The sequence below is a fragment of the Oncorhynchus mykiss genome, chromosome 12, assembly GCF_057628025.1.
Source record: "Oncorhynchus mykiss isolate SJ-2025 chromosome 12, ASM5762802v1, whole genome shotgun sequence".
NCBI classification, from domain to species: domain Eukaryota; kingdom Metazoa; phylum Chordata; class Actinopteri; order Salmoniformes; family Salmonidae; genus Oncorhynchus; species Oncorhynchus mykiss.
In genome coordinates this window covers 38,786,123-38,802,306 of record NC_143033.1, presented here as the reverse complement: position 1 = coordinate 38,802,306, position 16,184 = coordinate 38,786,123, and the positions used below count along the sequence as shown (strand labels likewise).

Here is a 16,184-nt window from a genome sequence, read left to right as displayed (position 1 = left end):
ATTTACAAAGAAAATATATCCAGCATTATCTACATATGCCACACGTTTATTCTTTTTAAAAAGTAAAAGAAAACACTCAATCTGAATTCATTCATTCAGATTTTTTCCACTGTTTCCCATCATTTGACAATATTGTTGAGCCTCATTTTTTCCCCACAGAGATAAAGCCAAATCTCAACGCAACCAAAGGTTAACCATCAAAAGTCACTTCCTGTTACGTCCACTCATGTGGTCTTAAAGTGACAGTCTGGCTTATTGAACAGTTTGAGGGAGATGCAAGTCACACAACAATCTCCGAAAAGCTCTGGTTGGAGATTGGCGTTTTCCATCCAGAACTAGAGAAACAAGTCGGAAAAAAAGACCAAGTTTGTCCCTCGGTCTCTCACTGAGGAAAGGTCCATTATAAAGTGATCCTGTGGTGGGGGGCTAGATTAACCCCCGAGGCGCTGTCCCTCTCCCCAGGCGAACCCCCCCGGACGCTCTTCGGGAAGAGGGTTGTAGTTGGCATCCTCCTCTGGAGTGTCAAACAGCATCTTACTGTGAGAGAGAGAATTACAGAGACAGGTAAAGGATCTACATACAGTGCATTTGCGAAAATATTCAGACCCCTCAACTTTTTCCACATTTTGTTATGTTGCAGCCTTACTCTAAAATTGATTAAATTGTTTTCCCTCATCAGTCCACACACACACACACACACTACCCCATAATGACAAAGCAAAAAGTATATATATTTTTATTAAAAAAACATACCTTATTTACATAAGTATTCAGACTCTTTGCTAAGCGACTCGAAATTAAGCTCAGGTGCATCCTGTTTCCATTGAGCATCCTTGAGATGTTTCTACAACTTGGAGTCCATCTGTGGTAAATTCAATTGATTGGACATGATACGGAAAGGCACACACCTGTCAATATAAAAAAGGTCCCACGGATGACAGTGCATGTCAGAGCAAAAACCAAGCCATGAGGTCGAAGGAATTGTCCGTAGACCTCCAAGACAGGATTATGTCGAGACACAGATCCGGGGAAGGGTACCAAAACATTTCTGCAGCATTGAAGGTCCCTAAGAACACAGTGGCCTCCATCATTCTTAAATGGAATTAGTTTGCGACCACCAAGACTCTTCCAAGAGCTGGCTGCCCAGCCAAACTGAGATATCGGGGGAGAAGGGCCTTGGTCAGGGAGGTGACTGTGGAGAAGGGAGAACCTTTCAGAAGAACAACCATCTCTGCAGCACTCCACCAATCAGGCCTTTATGGTAGAGTGGCCAGACGGAAGCCACTCCTCAGTAAAATGCACATGACAGCCGGCTTGGAGTTTGCCAAATGGCACCTAAAGACTCTCAGACCACGAGAAACAAGATTCTCTGGTCTGATGAAAACAAAATTGAACTCCTTGCACACAGCCAAGACAACGCAGGAGTGGTTTCGGGACAAGTCTCTGAATGATCCAGAAAGAGCCTGGACTTGAACAATTCTGGAGAGAACTAAAAATAGCTGTGCAGCGACACTCCCCATCCAACCTAACAGAGCTTTAGAGAATCTGCATAGAAAAATGTGAGAAACTCCCCAAATACAAGTGTGCCAAGCTTATATCGTAATACCAAAGAATCTTTGAGGCTGTAATCGCTGCCAAAGGTGCTTCAAAGTACTGAGTAAAGGGTCTGAATACTTATGTAAATGGTTATTTCTTATTTTTTTTGCACAAAAATCTAAACCTGTTTTTGCTTCGTCATTATGGGTTATTGTATGTAGATTGATGAGAAAAACAAAACAATTCAATCAATTTTAGAATAAGGCTGTAACAAAACATGTAAAAAGTCAAGGGGTCTGAATACTTTCCAAATGCACTGTATACCAAACAAAACAGTGCAAAATGCTTAAGATGCATACATACAGTTGAAGTCAGAAGTTTACATACACCTTAGCCAAATACATTTAAAGTCAGCTTTTCACAATTCCTGACATTTAATCCCAGTAAAAATTCTGTCTTAGGTCAGTTAGGATCACCACTTTATTTTAAGAATGTGAAATGTCAGAATAATAGAGAGAAATATTTATTTCAGCTTTTATTTCTTTCATCACATTCCCAGTGGGTCAGAAGTTTACATACACTCAATTAGTATTTGGTAACACTGCCTTTAAAATTGTTTAACTTGGGTCAAACATTTTGTGTAGCCTTCCACAAGCTTCCCACAATAAGTAGAGTGAATTTTGGCCCATTCCTCTTGACAGAGCTGGTGTAACTGAGTCAGGTGTGCTCACACACACACTTTTTCAGTTCTGCCCACAAATTTTCTATGGGATTGAGGTCAGGGCTTTGTGAAGGCGACACCAATACCTTGACTTTGTTGTCCTTAAGCCATTTTGCCACAACTTTGGAAGTATGCTTGGGGTCATTGTCCATTTGGAAGACCTATTTGCGACCAAGCTTTAACTTCCTGACTGATGTCTTGAGATGTTGCTTCAATATATTCACATCCTTTTCCTGCCTCATAATGCCATCTATTTTGTGAAGTGCACCAGTCCCTCCTGCAGCAAAGCACACCCACAACATGATGCTGCCACCCCCGTGCTTCATGGTTGGGATGGTGTTCTTCGGCGTGCAAACTTCCATTTTTCCTTCAAACATAACAATGGTCATGATGGCCAAACAGTTCTATTTTTGTTTCATCAGACCAGAGGACATTTCTTCAAAAAGTACAATATTTGTCCCCATGTGCAGTTGCAAACTGTAGTCTGGCTTTATGGCGGTTTTGGAGCAGTGGCTTCTTCCTTGCTGAGCGGCCTTTCAGGTTACGTTAACATAGGACTCGTTTTACTGTGGATATAGATATTTTGTACCTGTTTCCTCCAGCATCTTCACAAGGTCCTTTGCGGTTGTTCTGGGATTGATTTGCACTTTTCACACCAAAGTACGTTCATCTCTAGGAGACAGAACGAGTCTCCTTCCTGAGCGGTATGACGGCTGCGTGGTCCCATGGTGTTTAAACTTGCGTACTATTGTTTGTACAGATGAACTTGGTACCTTCAGGCATTTGGAAATTGCTCCCAAGGATGAACCAGACTTGTGGAGGTCTACAATTTTTATTCTGAGGTCTTGGCTGATTTCCCCATGATGTCAAGCAAAGAGGCACTGAGTTTGAAGGTAGGCCTTGAAATACCTCACAGGTAAACCTCCAATTGACTCAAATGATGTTCAAAAGCTTCTAAAGCCATGACATCATTTTCTGGAATTTTCCAAGCTCTTTGAAGGCACAGTCAACTTAGTGTATGTAAACTTCTGACCCACTGGAATTGTGATACGGTGAATTATAAGTTAAATAATCTGTCTAAACAATTGTTGGAAAAATTACTTGTGTCATACACAAAGTAGATGTCCTAACTGACTTGCCAAAACTAGTTTCTCAACAAGAAATTTGTGGAGTGGTTGAAAAACGAGTTTTAATGACTCCAACCTAAGTGTATGTAAACTTCCAACTTCAACTGTACAAACATTCTTTACTCATCTGATAAATGGATGGTATATTTATACTTTTATTAAGAGTTATTGATGTGCCCTTCCTTTTCTGGAATAATACCAATCAGCATAGACAACATTGTCACGACCACTCGCAAGGACAGCATACCTTCAGAACACCATGTCAAAACATTGGTTACAACATTGTTAATGTTGGCAATTTCCATATATTAGTAACTATTGTTAACTCTGTATCAAGCTTACTGCTATTTCTTTGTGCCCCCCATCTCTCCAGCAACATCACCATCTCTCAGCAGACTCATGGGGTAAACACTGCAGTTTCTATCATAAGACAAATTCATTATTGGACTGTACTAGAACCATACCAAACTTACAGAAAAAACGGAGTCTTGAGCCATCTGCCACCACCTGGCTGGTTTGGGAACACATCTTCCAGAAAGAAGTACACATGACCCACAGCGATACCTTAGGGAAGGGAACACAGCATTGACCCGACTAGTCACCACTCCTCAATGGTCAATAAGGCAACAACATTTTTGATCTTCAAGTCCTTAATAACATTGATGCATTACAGAAATGTGCTATGGTGGTTAGAGCGACTGGTACCTAGTAAATCCACAATGATGGAGTTGCCCAGCAGCAGAGAGAATCCCATGAGCACCCAAGGTAGAAAGGGTGCCTGAAAGTTCAGCAGGCCAAAGAAGTTCATGCGAACGTTGGGGTTACGCCTGCTCCACACGTACACCAGCATGATGGTGAAGGCTTGGCCCAAGAACACCAGACTCACAAAGGTGCCAAATATCTTTGTGCTTACTGAGAAAAAAAAGTGATTGGTGGATTGAATTGTGGCATACAGCATTATTCAAGTTGATTTACCCTAACTTAGGAAAGGGGATACCTAGTCAGTTGCACAACTGAATGCATTCAACCAAGATGTGTATTCTGCATTTAACCCAACCCCTCTGAATCAGAGCGGTGCGGGGGGCTGACTTAACTGACGTCGGCGGCATAAGGGTCGATTTCCCCCCCTTGTCGGCTCGAGGATTCGAACCATCGACCATTCGGTTACTGGTGCAAAGCTCTTAACCTCTAGGCTACCTGTCGCCAACTGCAGACAATCAACCAATTGATTCTCAGGTTTGACAACTAGCCTAACAATCAATCAATAAATAAATAAATAAATAAATAAATTTTAAAAAAAAAATATATATATATATATATATATTCAGGTGGCAAGGAATGTGACTTGCGTAAGAGCTTCTCATTAAGGCACCTGTGGATAGCATAGACCTACACATTTCCTGTACACACATACAACATTATACAACAGCAGGCCTTAGTAAGAGCTCAATCAGAAGCTTGCTAAGAATGTCAAATACAGGTACATTAAGTCTATGTGGTGCTGAACATGTCTCGACTCCTGCGGTATCAACTAAGACCATGAAAGTAACAGTGTTACAAGGATACAGTCATCAGAAGGCCACCGAAGAGGAACATAAAGACAAAGTCAGCGGTGCGGCCCCTGAAAGAGCCCTCCTCCAGCATACGACAGTATCGGTACCTGGAAGCCAACGGTTAAGGTAATCTGGCAAGGGCAAAGCAAATACTAAACCTATAATTCACTATGATTAGACAGTTGTCATGATTAAAAATAAATTAAACATGGCTCGCCTTGTTCAAGACAAGTATTTTATGAGTCGCATAGTGCTTCCAATCAAAGGGACACAAAATATACATTTCACAAGTACACTCAGGGCAAGACATGTGCAACAGAAAAAGGATACAAAAAAATCATATTGAAAAGGAAGTTGAAGCCAACTGGACCAAAAAATAGAAAGTTGGTTATGAGTCTCCATACCTACAAGACAGAACAGAGAAATCCGTCAACCTTGCATCTCCATTTTTTTGTAACTGCTACGCTTATACACAGCAGGCCTAAGATTAAAAACTCTAAAATAAATGTTTTGATTTAATTACATTTTTATTTTTTAAATATTTGTATATCATACAAATGACAAATTGCATGTACTCACCTGATAATTCCTTAGTATCAAATCAGGATTGAAGTATAGTTGGAAAGGTGTGATGAGTTCTAATTGCTGAGGGTGAGAGCAAAGAAAGTGTCTTCATTAGAATCAATAGTTCACCTGTTCTACCTGATGATTCATCTTTTGCCAGAAAACGCTAAGTCAAGTCTTGACAGTCTTTTAAACAGCAGCTAACAAACTGCAACTCTTTAACTAAGGTAAACGGTAGCTTTCGAAAACCCTTCTCTCCGTGTGGTTTTCAGCGGTTATCGTCGCCCACGGCAGGCCGTGTGACCTACAATTCCGACGCTGTGTTTTAACGTCCATAATCATCGCTTGCGAAACGGGTTTTCGAAACACATGGTCCTCATCTTTGACTGGGGCAGCAGGGTAGCCTAGTGGTTAGAGCGTTGGGGTAGTAATGTATTTTTTTACCTTTATTTAACTAGGCAAGTCAGTTAAGAACAAATTCGCATTTTCAATGACTGCCTAGGAACAGTGCCTGTTCAGAGGCAGAACAACAGATTTTTACCTTGTCATCTCGGGGATTTGATCTTGCAACTTTTCGGTTACTAGTCCACCACTAACCATCAGGCTACCCTGCCGCCTCAAGAACAAGGCAGTTAACCCATTGTTCCTAGGCCGTCATTGAAAATAAGAATTTGTTCTTAACTGACTTGCCTAGTTAAATAAAGGTAAAATAAATAAAATAAATCTTTCATATCAGCGAGAAAGAATCTTTCAAATAAAAAAGATACAGCAATGTTCTCTCTCCGTGGGGAAGCACGAGATGGGGAAAACTAGAAAGTTGAAGTTCTGTTAGTTAACACTATCAACATTTCCATTTACTGTGGTAATTGTGATCGAATCAACACAATAGCCACTTTCAATGCAACATACTGAAACAAAACAAACTATGCAAGAGACTTTGTTGTAGGCACAACACAAATGCATCCAACAAGTTTGTAGAGTCACAAGCTCGATGTGCTAGAAATATGGGACCAAATACTAAACTTTTGACTACTTTAACATACGTAAGTGAATTTGTCCCTATACTTTTTGGTCTATGAACAGAAAATGCTGTAATTTTGAAACAGTTCAACCGATATGGATGAAATTACCCTCAAATGAAAGCTGACAGTCTGCACTTTAATCCAAAGAGTTTGAATACAGAGCCAAAATAAAAATGGTCATTGTCCCAATACTTTTGAAGCTCATTATATATGATTTGGCATGGCACACTGTCTTAAGAGCTATTGAAGATTGAAAGCAAACATTGTATAAATACATTTATTTTTAACAACCTGAATATATCATTTTCCATACAGTGGTGTAGAGTACTTACAAAAAAAAGTATCTTTACATATCTGTACATTACGCTTTATATTTGACAACTTTTACTTCACTACATTCCTAAAGAAAGTAATGTACTTTTTATTCCATACATTTTCCCTGAAACACAAAAGTACTCATCACACATTGAATGCTTAGCAGGACATGAAAATAGTCAAATTTACACACTTATCAAGAGAACATCCCTGGTCATCCCTACTGCATCTGATCTGGCAGAATCACTAAATACAAATGCTTAATTTGTAAATGATGTCTAAGTGTTGGAGTGTGCACCTGGCTATACGTTTAAAAAAAAAAGGTGCCTTCTGGTTTGCTCAATATAAGGAATTTGAAATGATTTGATACTTAAGTATATTTAGAAATTGCATTTACTTATGATACTTAAGTATATTTAAAACCCAAATACTTTTGCTCAAGTAAGTCATTTTCTATTAAGGCATCTTTACTTTCACTCAAGTATGGCAATTGGGTACTTTTCCACCTAAGAACTAGTTAAAATAATCGAAAATAGCAGCCTAGAGCCTGATTAAACAGTCCACTAGGAGGAGAGATCTGACTTGCCTATTAGCATGGATGTCTTGCTAGCTAGTTCAAAACAACTGGGAACTCAGAAAAATAGAGGTACATTTTTATTTTAAAATGTAAGATTTATTGAACTCGGAAAGTCTTATTTACAATGACCGCCTACCCCGGCCAAACCTGGACGACGATTGGCTAATTGTGCACCGCCCTAAAGGACTCCCAACCACGGCCGGATGGATTCGAACCAGGAAATGTAGCGACCCCTCTTGCACTGAGATGCAGTGCCTTAGACCACTGTGCCACTCGTGAGCCATTCAAATCATTATGTTAGTGATATTCAGGTCGGTAATTATAGAAAGACGCCCGAGTTTGTGTCGGAATTCCGAGTTGAATATCATTAAAAAAAGATCTCTATCGGAGCTCTTTTTTCGCGAGTTCCCAGTTGTTTTGAACGCACAGAAGTCCGAGACCTTCGAGTTCCCAGTTGTTTTGATTGCGGCAGTAAACCGCACAAAAACAGCAATGTCAACGTTACGAGATGCACTTGTGCTCACAGATAATCATACATTGAGAAGTTTCGCTACCAGCTGCATAGTCAATTTAGCTAGCTACTGACCATTGCAAACATTTGGTCAATTCGATCAAGGTCGGTGACAGCCCAACTACAGTCAATAACAATTATGTGGCGACACAAACACAGCTGTCTAGCACTCTAGCTAATTGATGTGCACTACCGTACTGTCTTTGGCACTTCTGTTTTGTCAGAGACGCGCTAGCTAAAAGCAGCAAGCTAGTGAGTTAGCAGACTGACATCCACGGCTAAACGCCTAACCCTGTCTCCATTGCCGACAAGAACATGTTTCAGATTAAATTCTACTATCTTACCACGGCAGCGGTGGTGAGGACGCAGGCAGTTGTGTATGCCCGAGTTACAACAGGAATCTGTAAATATTCCTGCTGAAAAGTCTGGTAAGCCATTTTGGACTAACTGAAGGCTTCCGGCACATTCTTGACACGTCATCACATGGTGAGAAAATGCCGCGTTCAAAACAACTGGGAACTCGTCAAATCATGACGTCACTGACCTTCAGTTCGGAAATTCGGAGCTCTAGAAAGAGGCCTGAGTTCCCGAGTTAGAATTCCGAGTTGGGTGACCGTTCAAATAGATTTTTCCGAGTCGGAGCTCGTTTTTTTTCCGAGAGTGAAGTTGTTTTGAACTCTCGGAAGTCGGAGATATCCAAGTTGTTTTGAACGCGGCATAAAGGGGAGTTGCTGTGAGTTTTTATGATCTGTCATTGGTTTGTCAGTCCACGTTCTTTTTGTGTGAGCCAATGGTGTGAGCGAACCACAAACCTGTCAATCACATAGTCGATGAAACGATGGCATTTTTTGATTGGTCCGCGTATGCCTCTAAAGCAAATAGGATGAAGGGGAGTGAGGTTTTGACAAGATGGGAACGGATTTTCATCCGTCACGAGGTTAGATACAGTATTTCAAATATATTCAGTATGTCAACAAAGTTAACATACATTGCGTTGTCCCGTAATCACCTTTAATCTACATGTTATACTTATATTTTGTGTGTGTGTTTTCTTCAATATGGCAATGAATAAGGGCAGATAACTGCGCATATTACTTTATTTATGAAGTATTCCACTAAATGAAAGAACTTGACCAATGACAGCTGACAGTATTTACTCTTCCATCCCCGTTACATCTTCCTCACTTTGAAGTCTGGGGTGTACACCATGTGATTTTATTTGCCATATGCCTTTTTCAACACCCTTTTTCACCCTTTCTCTCCGTTTCCTTTCATTATATTTCCTCGCAACATCCACCAGGTGGGCCTTTTCCTCACTTGTTCCTTACTCTATTCTGTTCTAGCTCTGAGCAGCTCTTTTACTTTGTTCTTCTCCAACATCTCTCTTTCCTCTCCTGACTCTCCCTGACTCTCTTAGCACTTCTAATTTCCATACCTTTACAATGATGCATCTGAAAGAGAAATCCCATGTAAGACAGTGATCTGCGATATTATTATTACTAATTCTCTAGCATGAAGTCAATTTAATCTATTGAATCCTAAGTATGACACTTAATTGACATTCCTGAACCTCAGGACATTCTGCAGCTGGTACAGCTTTATTTCTGGCTCCTTCATCCCCTTCTCGATTTCGCTCTTCTCTTTTGCCCACTTCTCTTCTTTCTTCCTTTGCATTCTTTCCATTTCACTATTCTTTCTCTCCCACTCCCTGTAAACTCCCATCACTTCCTCTTGTCCATGCAGGAACAGAATCTTAATCTTCTCTCTTTCCAGAGCCTCTATCGCTCTCTCCTCTCTCAGCTCAATTATCCACTCCTCTGTTGCATGCATGCTACTCTTAGGATGGATTGCACCAACAAGGATTAACTCTTAAAAAGGTTTATCTATTAATCTTGTTGCAGCTAACTTTAAACCTAGTTTAAAATTAATCCTAGTTAAATATAATCCTTCTAAACAAAGTTTAATTTTGACTTTAAACCAAGATAAAATGTAATCTTGTTGCTCCATTATTGTAAAGTCAAATATAAATTTTGTTTAAGGATTAAATCTAAACTGCCACTGGAGGAGGTTACAATTCACCACATTTTCAGTGTGTTTACAATTTTAGCTCTGTGCCTTATCATGTTTGTAAAATTCAACCAGCCAGCAAACTAATTTGACAACAAAGTGCAATTAATTACATAATTTAGCCCGAAGTGAAAACTCACTGACCAGTGCATGTTTATTTCCATAGAATTCGAACATATTGCTATGGGGAATCCATTATGACATGTGTCACAAATCATAGTTTAGTGATTTAACTTTAGATTAACTAATACAGGTTTAAAATTAAGTGGTGCAACACATCTGATTAATTATAAACCTATATTTACAAAATCTAGATTAGGTCTAATCAAAAATGAATTACAATTTGGTGCAACCCACCCACAATCTCCTCCTCCTTCATCCATCTTTTACCCTGTTAATCCCAGAGGTTTCGTAGGCCAGCCTTGGACCATCTCCCCTGTCCTCCTTTCAGGCTACTTGGGTCTGATTCCTCTCCTTGACCTGCTTTGGACAAAGCTGACTTCAAACCATGCCGTATGAGGTTCCTTCCATTCTTCTCTCACACCTTCTCCACCCTTTTCATTTTCAGCAAACAGCCTTTTGTCCACTGTCACCTTCCCTTACTTAGCCAAGGACATTGTGTTCTCCATCTTCACATTTGCTATCTTGACCTCTCACATTTGCTATAAGTCCTCTCACTGTCAACTGCGTTTATTTTCAGCTAACTTAACATGTGTAAATATTTGTTTGACAATGACAAGATTCAACAACTGAGGCATAAACTGAACAAATCCACAGACATGTGACTAACATAAATTGAATAATGTGTCCCTGAACAAAGGGGGGTCAAAATCAAAAGTAACAGTCAGTATCTGGTGTGGCCACCAGCTGCATTAAGTACTGCAGTGCATCTCCTCCTCATGGACTGCACCAGATTTGCCAGTTCTTCCTGTGAGATGGTACCCAACTCTTCCACAATGGCACCTGCAAGTTCCCGGACATTTCTGGGGGGAATGGCCCTAGCACTCACCCTCCGATCCAACAGGTCCCAGACGTGATCAATGGGATTGAGATCAGGGCTCTTCGCTGGCCATGGCAGAACACTGACATTTCTGTCTTGCAGGAAATCATGCACAGAAAGAGCAGTATGGCTAGTGGCATTGCCATGCTGGAGGGTCATGTCAGGATGAGCCTGCAGGAAGGGTACCACATGAGGGAGGAGGATGTCTTCCCTGTAACTCACAGCTTTGAGATTGCCTGCAAGGACAACAAGCTCAGTCCGATGATGCTGTGACACACCGCCCCAGACCATGACGGACCCTCCACCTCCAAATAGATCCCGTTCCAGAGTACAGGCCTCGGTGTAATGCTCATTCCTTCGACGATAAACGCAAATCCGACCATCACCCCTGGTGAGACAAAACCGTGACTTGTCAGTGAAGAGCACTTTTTGCCTGTCCTGTCTGGTCTGCAACAGTGAGTTTGTTGCTGGTGATGTCTGGTGAGGACCTTCCTTACAACAGGCCTACAAGCCCTCAGTCCAGCCTCTCTCAGCCTAATGCGGACAGTCTGAGCACTGATGGAGGGATTGTGCGTTCCTGGTGTAACTCGGGCAGTTGTTGTTGCCATCCTGTACCTGTCCCGCAGGTGTGATGTACCTTAAAAAATGATTTGTCAATCATCTATTCCTTTGTCGCAATAAAGAAAGTTCTAAAGAAGAAAAATACACCCCTGTCGAACAGATCTTTAGAAAGTGTATCCTATATCTGCCGTTTCCATAAGACATGTCACAATTATTTTTTGTGATGTTGTCTACTTTGATGCTACAGTGCATTCGGAAAGTATTCAGACCCCTTCTATTTTTCCACATTTTGTTATGTTACAGCCTTATTCTAAAATTATTTCAATAAATGATAATGATAGAGAGAAAAACGTTTTTTTTTGTTTTAATGTTTTGCAAATGTATATAAATAATATTTTTTACGTTTTCAGACCCTTTGCTATGTGACTCGAAATTGAACTCAGCTGCATCCTGTTTCCATTGATCATCCTTGAGATGTTTCTACAACTTGATTGGAGCCCACCTGTGGTAAATCCAATTGATTGGATATGATTTGGAAAGTCACAAACCTGTCTATATGAAATCCCATCCATAGATTATATAAAATAACATGTAGAGGGAGGGCATAGTGGTAGAAGCCAAAAGGCTGTTCAGTAAGAATGTTGTGATTGTGGAAGGGGGGACACAGTGCAGCACTTGGTGGATTTCAGGTGCAGAAAGAGACTAGAGAGACCCAAATATATAAAATCCTGCATAATGTCTCTTATGAACACCGGTGTGCCACAGGGCTGTGTGCTGAGCCCCCTCCTGTACTACCTCTTCACCTACGACACGGATCCAACACCATCGTCAAGTTTGCAGACGACGCCACGGTGGTAGGTCTGATAAGTGACAATGACTGTCAGCCTACAGGGAGGAGGTCAAGCACCTGGCTGCATGGTGCACTGACAACAACATGGCCCTTAATGCAAAGAAAACCAAGGAGATCATTGTGGATTACAGGAAGTCTAAAGGCTGCAGCCACGCCCCACTTCTCATTGATGGCACTGAGGTGGAGTGTGTGCCCAGCTTCAAATTCCGGGTTGTTTACATCTCCGATGATCTCTCCTGGACCCTCAACACCTCAACCCTGGTCAAAATGGTGCAGCAGCGCCTGTACTTTTTGAGGAGGCTGAAGAAGGCCCTCCTGTATCCCAAGATCCTGGTGAACTTTTACCGCTGCACAGTCGAAAGCATTCTGACTAACTGCGCCAAAGTGTGGTTTGGCGGATGCACCGTGGCCGACCGGAAGACCCTGTAATCGGTGGTGAAAACCTCCCAACACATCACTGGTGCCCAGCTCCCTGCCATCATAGACCTCCAGCGCAAGCGGTGTCTGCGTAGGGTGCGCGGCATCATCAGGGACCCTTCACATCCATGCCACAAACTGTTTGCCCTCCTACCATCAGGCAGGCGGTACAGCTTCCCGTACTAGAAGGCTCAAGAACATTTTTTTCCCAGCTACTGTAACCCTGCTGAACTCTGTGACACGGTACTAGCTATATCCACCCGCCCACCGCTTAGTAATGCCTCTCAGGGACCTTGTTGCACTACTGTCTTTGCACTCTTCACGGTACTACTGGACTACTGGACTTAAGGACATTATTCAGTTGTACATGTACATGTCTACCTCGGCAACCTCATTGCTGCTTTCCCTGCATTTCAGTTGCATGCCTTCTTGCACTTTCAATTTACCTTCATTGCACATTTAGACTTGCCATTTGTACTTACCATCTGCCTTCATTGCATATTTATACATCCCACTTAATAACATACATTGTTCTTAATTATTTTACTTGTACATTTTTTTGTACTCTTTTATTTGCACTTCTGGTTAGATGCTAACGGCATTTCGTTGTACTGTACTTGAATCTAATCTAAATCTAATCTTATGCAGAGGCTGCAAGGCAGATTGGTGGAACTATTAGGCAGAATGATGGAGATAATAGGGTTACTCTAAGTAAGCATATCACGATAAGGTCTACACCAGTTGTATTTGGCACATGTGACAAATACAATTTGATTTGATTTACTGCTGGAATAAGTGGACCTACTGTAGGACATGTTGCTTATGTTGGTCTAGACACGGATACGAGACCTGCTCAGAAGTCTTGCGCACACAAATCTGTTGTTTCAAAGCACACCTTAATAGTTAATCAGATTGACTTTATAACCTTCATTGGAAAGGTTATCAACCTGGCTGTGTTTGTGGAAAGAAGAACTGCCAAGTTGAAGATCATTGTGGAAGCAGCAACAGAGTTTTTAGGAGTAACAGATGTTACTGTCGCCATGATTGTTGATATGTTGACCCCTAATCATACTAATGATGGAATGTCTCAGTATGATGATAATTAGAGTTATGGTTTTTGTTATCCTTCAGTGGAATGCCAGAAGCCTTATTGCTGACGGTCAGGAGTTTAAGAAGTATGTAATAGATTTAGATGTGATATGTGTTCAAGAAACATGGCATAGACCACACCTTGATTTTATTATTCCTGGTTATTGTTCAATCAGATATGATAGATCAATTGGACAGGGTGGTGGTTGTGCTACGTTCATAAGAGAAGGTCTTGTATATCTTAATATAACTGTCTCATCTGAATATTAATGTAATATTAAGTTACACAGATTTTACAATCCTTGTCATCAACCATCTGTAGTGATGTTTGATGAAATATAAGGAGAATTGCGCTCTAGAAAGATATAGTGTGGCAACTTTAATACACATAATAGTTTATGGGGATGCTAATGGTACTATCTTGGAAGATATGATGGAAACAAGAGCATTAGCATGTCTTAACAATGAATGTGGTACAAGAGTTGATGTTGTTCGAGGGATTACATCCTGCCTGGACCTCACAATGGCTTCTGTGTGAATGGAATGGAATTAATGATTTTACTGTTGGAAGTGATCATTTCCCTATTTTGTGTACCATGAACTTTAATGTTACTATTCCAGGTTGGACCAGTCAGAAGACGGGGCTTTCATGAAGCAGACTGGGAAATGTTTGGTGATCATTGCTTAAAAATGTGTTGGACAGTTGTCTTTAGAAAGGCCGGTTGATGTATGTGCTGCCTCTGTGACCTCTGATTTTGAGTGCTGCAAATGTATATGTACCAGTGAGTAAAGTAGGTGAGAAAAGGAAGGGGGTTCCATGGTGGACTGAAGAGTGCACTACGGCTATTCCAGAAAGAAATAGGGCTTACAGTGTGTTGCGTAAAAATATGACTACTGAGAATCTACTTGATTTCCAAAGGAAGAGAGCTTTAGTATGTAGGGTCATTAAGTCTGTAATAGAGAAATGCATGGAGACAGTTCTGCTCTACAATAGGCAGGGGTACTGAGCTGGGGGATGTATGCTCTTTATTGAAGAAGATGACTGGAAGAAGCAAGTTCACTCGAATTCCAGTTTTGGTTGTGGGTCAAAAAAATGGCCTTAGCTGATAAAGAAAAAGCTGACTTGTTGGGGAAGACATTTGCTAGGGTACATAGTGGGGTTACTTTGGATAAAGTCTGAAGTTTACAAACACCTTAGCCAAATACATTTAAACTCAGTTTTTCACAATTCCTGACATTTAATCCTAGTAAACATTCTCTGTCTTAGGTCAGTTAGGATCACCACTTTCTTTTAAGAATGTGAAATGTCAGAATAATAGTAGAGAGAATTATTTATTTCAGCTTTTATTTCTTTCATCACATTCCCAGTGGGTCAGAAGTTTATGGACACTCAATTCATATTTGGTAACACTGCCTTTAAATTGTTTAACTTGGGTAAAACGGTTCGGGTAGCCTTCCACAAGCTTCCGACAAAAAGTTGGGTGAATTTTGGCCCATTTCTCGTGACAGAGCGGATGTAACTAAGTCGGGTTTGTAGGCCTCCTTGCTCGCACATGCTTTTTCAGTTCTGGCCACAAATTTTCTATAGCATTGAGGTCAGGACTTTGTGATGGCCACTCCAATACCTTGACTTTGTTGTCCTTAAGCCATTTTGCCACAACTTTGGATGTATGCTTGGGGTCATTGTCCATTTGGAAGACCCATTTGCAACCAAGTTTTAACTTCCTGACTGATGTCTTGAGATGTTGCTTCAACATATCCACATCACTTTCCTACCTCATGATGCCATCTGTTTTGTGAAATGCCTCCTGCAGCAAAGCACCCCCACAACATGATGCTGCCACCCCTGTGCTTCACGGTTGGGATGGTGTTCTTCGGCTTGCAAGCCTCCCCCTTTTTCCTCCAAACATAACGATGGTCATTATGCTCAAACAGTTATATTTTTGTTTCATCAGATCAAAGGACATGTCTCCAAAAAATATGATCTTTCTTTTGATTTTCCTATGATGTCAAGCAAACAGGCACTGAGTTTGAAGGTAGGCCTTGAAATACCTCCACAGGTACACCTCCAATTGACTCAAATGATGTCAGTGAAAGTCATGACATCATTTTCTGGAATTTTCCAAGCTGTTTAAAGGCACAGTCAACTTAGTGTATTTAAACTTCTGACCCACTGGAATTGTGATACAGTGAAATAATCTGTCTGTAAACAATTGTTGGAAAAATGACTTGTGACATGCACAAAGTACATGTCTTAACCGACTTGCCAAAACC

The 16,184-nt window shown here is 40.9% G+C and overlaps 1 protein-coding gene across 1 annotated transcript; it reads right to left on the bottom strand.

Annotated features, from left to right (window-relative positions):
- Positions 1–25: 25 nt before the first annotated feature.
- On the bottom strand, positions 26–8,520 carry derl2 (derlin 2). Its single transcript, XM_021623684.3, has 7 exons — positions 8,271–8,520; positions 5,517–5,582; positions 5,268–5,341; positions 4,951–5,044; positions 4,090–4,285; positions 3,858–3,948; positions 26–537 (listed from the first exon to the last, which is right to left on the bottom strand). Exons 1-7 carry the CDS (start codon positions 8,361–8,363, stop codon positions 432–434), a joined length of 720 nt encoding a protein of 239 aa, XP_021479359.1. The 5' UTR covers positions 8,364–8,520; the 3' UTR covers positions 26–431.
- Positions 8,521–16,184: the final 7,664 nt, after the last annotated feature.

Excerpts from the sequence above, each read along its gene's own strand:
- derl2 (XM_021623684.3), bottom strand. The coding sequence starts at position 8,363 with ATGGCTTACCAGACTTTTCAGCAGGAATATTTACAGATTCCTGTTGTA. Across the intron at positions 5,045-5,267 it reads CTTTTCAATATGATTTTTTT|GTACCGATACTGTCGTATGC; the intron begins GTATCCTTTTTC and ends GTTGGCTTCCAG. Across the intron at positions 4,286-4,950 it reads TCGGTGGCCTTCTGATGACT|ATATTTGGCACCTTTGTGAG; the intron begins GTATCCTTGTAA and ends GTAAGCACAAAG.